This window comes from Cynara cardunculus (genome assembly GCF_001531365.2).
Source record: "Cynara cardunculus var. scolymus isolate 2C chromosome LG 1, CcrdV1, whole genome shotgun sequence".
Classification (NCBI taxonomy): Eukaryota; Viridiplantae; Streptophyta; class Magnoliopsida; order Asterales; family Asteraceae; genus Cynara; species Cynara cardunculus.
Genome location: NC_037528.1, coordinates 47795525 through 47799166, shown reverse-complemented (window position 1 = coordinate 47799166; position 3642 = coordinate 47795525). Strand labels below are relative to the sequence as shown.

The 3642-nt window shown below is 30.1% G+C and overlaps 1 protein-coding gene across 3 annotated transcripts in view; it reads left to right on the top strand.

Moving 5' to 3' along the window:
• The first annotated feature begins 1641 nt into the window (after positions 1 to 1641).
• LOC112523257 (probable cytokinin riboside 5'-monophosphate phosphoribohydrolase LOGL10) overlaps positions 1642 to 3642 on the top strand; it is a 12271-nt gene continuing 10270 nt past the window's right edge. For all 3 annotated transcript variants that reach the window (XM_025132800.1, XM_025132783.1, XM_025132791.1), the window contains exon 1: positions 1642 to 1832. In XM_025132800.1, coding sequence (XP_024988568.1) covers positions 1680 to 1832 — 153 coding nt within the window. In that variant the 5' untranslated portion in view covers positions 1642 to 1679. The remainder of the gene's footprint in view (positions 1833 to 3642) is intronic.

Here is a 3642-nt window from a genome sequence, read left to right as displayed (position 1 = left end):
CAATAAAAATTAAATAAAGGATAAATCCATTTCTATAAATCAATACTTGAATTTAAATAGAAAATTTAGATTTAATATCAACAATTCATAAACCATGTCTTACATAAAGACTAGGTCAAGATTGGGTGTTACTAAAACCCAATAACAATCGTCATCTCCAAATACGGTAGACGTCACCGAATAGTTATATAGATCTTTCTTGTGTCTTTATCTAGCACTCAATCCATCATAGTGTCGCTAGTACCAAACCCCAACAAGGACCTAATGCACATGTTGACAAATAAAAATGAGTTACGATTAACGACTAGTGAGTTCAAACAGTTTTTATCTTCAATATAAAAACGGTAGCACTGAAAAGATGTGATTTAAATCACAATTTCCGAAATGAAATGTATTTAGTATAAAAACAACATCTTTTTCAAAACCATCATTTTCATGATGAAAACTCGGTGGCCAAAGTACCCATTTTAACATGAAGTCAAAACCCAATACTCACCCAAAACACGAATAAGATTTAAGATTCAAATACTGAAAACATAGATAAAAACTTTATCATTCAAGACATTCAAAGAACATGAAAACGATTCAATATCCAAAGCAACAAACATGGATAAATTCCAGATACCAAGACTACAAGTATAGATACAGTTTATGATCTAGCTTCATCACTTGATGTCAAATCAAACGGTTTAGTTTTTTTAAACCACATTCGTGGTTGGATTATACAACCAAACCAAGACCGAATCACAAATACCCTTATAATACCTTAATCATAACGATCATGTGTCTAAAATTAGAGGTTGTTTGGCAGTTGCAGAATGATTAAGTGGTCAGAATGATTAAGAGACTCGCATGATATAGTGCAAAATGAAATATAATTGTTTGGTAATTGTTTACAATGAAATCAGGACACTTAATGGTTAAGGGAGGCTCAAGATACAAAATTATTTAGAGAGTTTTAGAACCATTAAGAGGCAGACTTTTTTTTTCCAAACAAAATTCATCTCTTAATGATTCAAATGATACTTCTTAATGGAACTATTAAAAGATATCTTAATGATTCAAATACTGTTTTTTATTAGAACTATTAAGAAGTAAACAAATGACCTCTTGTAAGATCAAATGTCAATCACGATTGGATCATGGTTATCAAGTGGCTTAACCTTTTCATGATCGGATGACAATTAAGGGTCAAAAACAACCTTTTTTTTTTAAAACATGGAGGCAGGGATAGACTTGGGCCCCAGTTCTTGCCTCGTACAAACCCTACTTTCGTTTCCAAATCATTCACACACACACTCTCTCTCTCTCTATATATATGTATATATTATATATACGTATATAGAGTATATATATATATATATATATATGATATTATAATGAGAATGGGGAAGTGGAGCACATGAAGGGATAGCAAAAACTAAATCATGTTTCACACTTTGAGAATGGAAAGCGATAGCATTTGTGTCTTTTTTGATAATAAAAAAATGGATGGTAGGATGGATGGATGTTGCCACGTGTTGTATATTTGTGTGGAGTTTTGTAATATATAAACACAAACCCTTCTTCCCTCTCTCCACCATTATAATCTCATCTCTCTCTCTCTCTCTCTCTCTAGACTTATTGTAATTTGAAGTGGCAAATTATAGATAAGAGGAAAGGGGATATTCTTTCCATAAATGGAAACCAATAAACAGCCAAAACAAGGCGGAGCCACGGTGGTCACCACCGCTAAACCATCAAGATTTCACCGGATCTGTGTCTTCTGTGGAAGTAGCTCCGGCAAGAACCCTAGTTACCGCCTTGCCGCCGTCCAACTCGGCAACCAATTGGTACTAATCCTCTTCTCTCTCTCTCCCCCCTCTCTCTCTCTCTCTCTATATATATATAAGTATAATAGTTACATAGAGGTGGGTTATTATACAACTATTTACATTTGTATAACCAATACAAACCAATCTCAACCGTCCATATAATTTGATGAATATGTAATTTCATAGAAGTTTTGATTATTTCTTAATATAAAGTATTGATAATAATTAATGAATCTTATTCATCTTCCATAAATATTTAAATCACAATAAATGAACTCTTATCATTTCCATAAATATTTTAATTTATTGAGTTGTATTGGTTGTACAAATATGATGGATTGCATTTGAAACAAACTCTAGTTATATATATATATATATATATAGAGAGAGAGAGAGAGAGAGAGAGAGAGAGGTGTTGGTTATTATACAACCTTTTACATTTATAAAACCAATACAACTCAATCTCAACCGTCCATTTAATTTGATGAATATGTGATTTTATAGAAATTTTGATTGTTTTCTAATATAAAGTATTAATCATAAATAATGAACCATATTTATCTTCTATAAATATTCAAATCATAATAAATAAACTCTTATCATTTCCATAAATATCTCAATTAATTAGGTTGAATTGGTTGTACAACCAATACAATCCAATCTTAACCGTCCATTTAATTTGATGAATATGTAATTATATATATATATATATATGTTAATTATTATACAACCCTTTACATTTGTACAACCAATACAACTCAATCTTAACCGTCTATTTAATTTGATGAATATGTGATTTCATAGAAGTTTTGTTTATTTCCTAATATAAAGTATTGATCATAATTAAAGAACCTTATTCATCTTACATAAATATTCAAATCATAATAAATAAACTCTCATCGTTACTATAAATATCTCAATTAATTGGGTTGCATTGGTTGTACAAATATACATGATTGTATTTGAAATATACCCTATATATATACACACTTTTATTTATACAAATATGTATTAATACTGAGTCTTGAACCTATAATTTGGGGTTAAAAACCATAGAATCCGTTGGTTGAATGACCTTCTAAATGCCACTAAACTATGATAAGGTTACTTACATATGTTCAGTTAGGTTCATACGAGAATAATAATAAAATAAAAGAACACGAAAATGACTGAATTACATGTGATTCATGTGACTTTGGCTATGACTTGAGGTTACGGGTCGGAACGTCCACTCACGTTTACATTAACTGTATTCTGTAATCGTATTAAAATCACATACGAATTAGTTTTATTCTCTTTATTTTGACCATGTTCCTTTTATCGTCCCTAATTATTAATAAAAATCTCATTTAAGGTCAATGACGACCTAAATAGTCCACGGATCGATGGGTCGTCTTCAATTTAATGTGTATTGCGAGATTTGAAACTTTTGTGACGGATGAATCCGTCACTAAATTAAAAGAGTTATCGGTGATTTTTAACGACGAAAAACAGTAGCAATGCAATTGGAGTACATGCAGTCCTTTTGAAACCCATGCAAACGGACAAAAGTATCTATTTTATTTCGTTTTGTACTTTTCAATTGATATTATTTATTAAAAAATTTATTAAAATTTCAAAAATAAAACTTCATATATATGTATATATACTATATTATAAAACATTTGACTAAAACTCTTAAAAACTCTTAAACTCTTAAAACTCTTAAACTCTTAAAAACTCTTAAACTCTTAAAAACTCTTAAACCCGTTCATCCCTATCCGATTTCATCCCATATCTGAATTCGTGTAACTAACTGCAAATAAACACAATCAAATACAGGATAAAC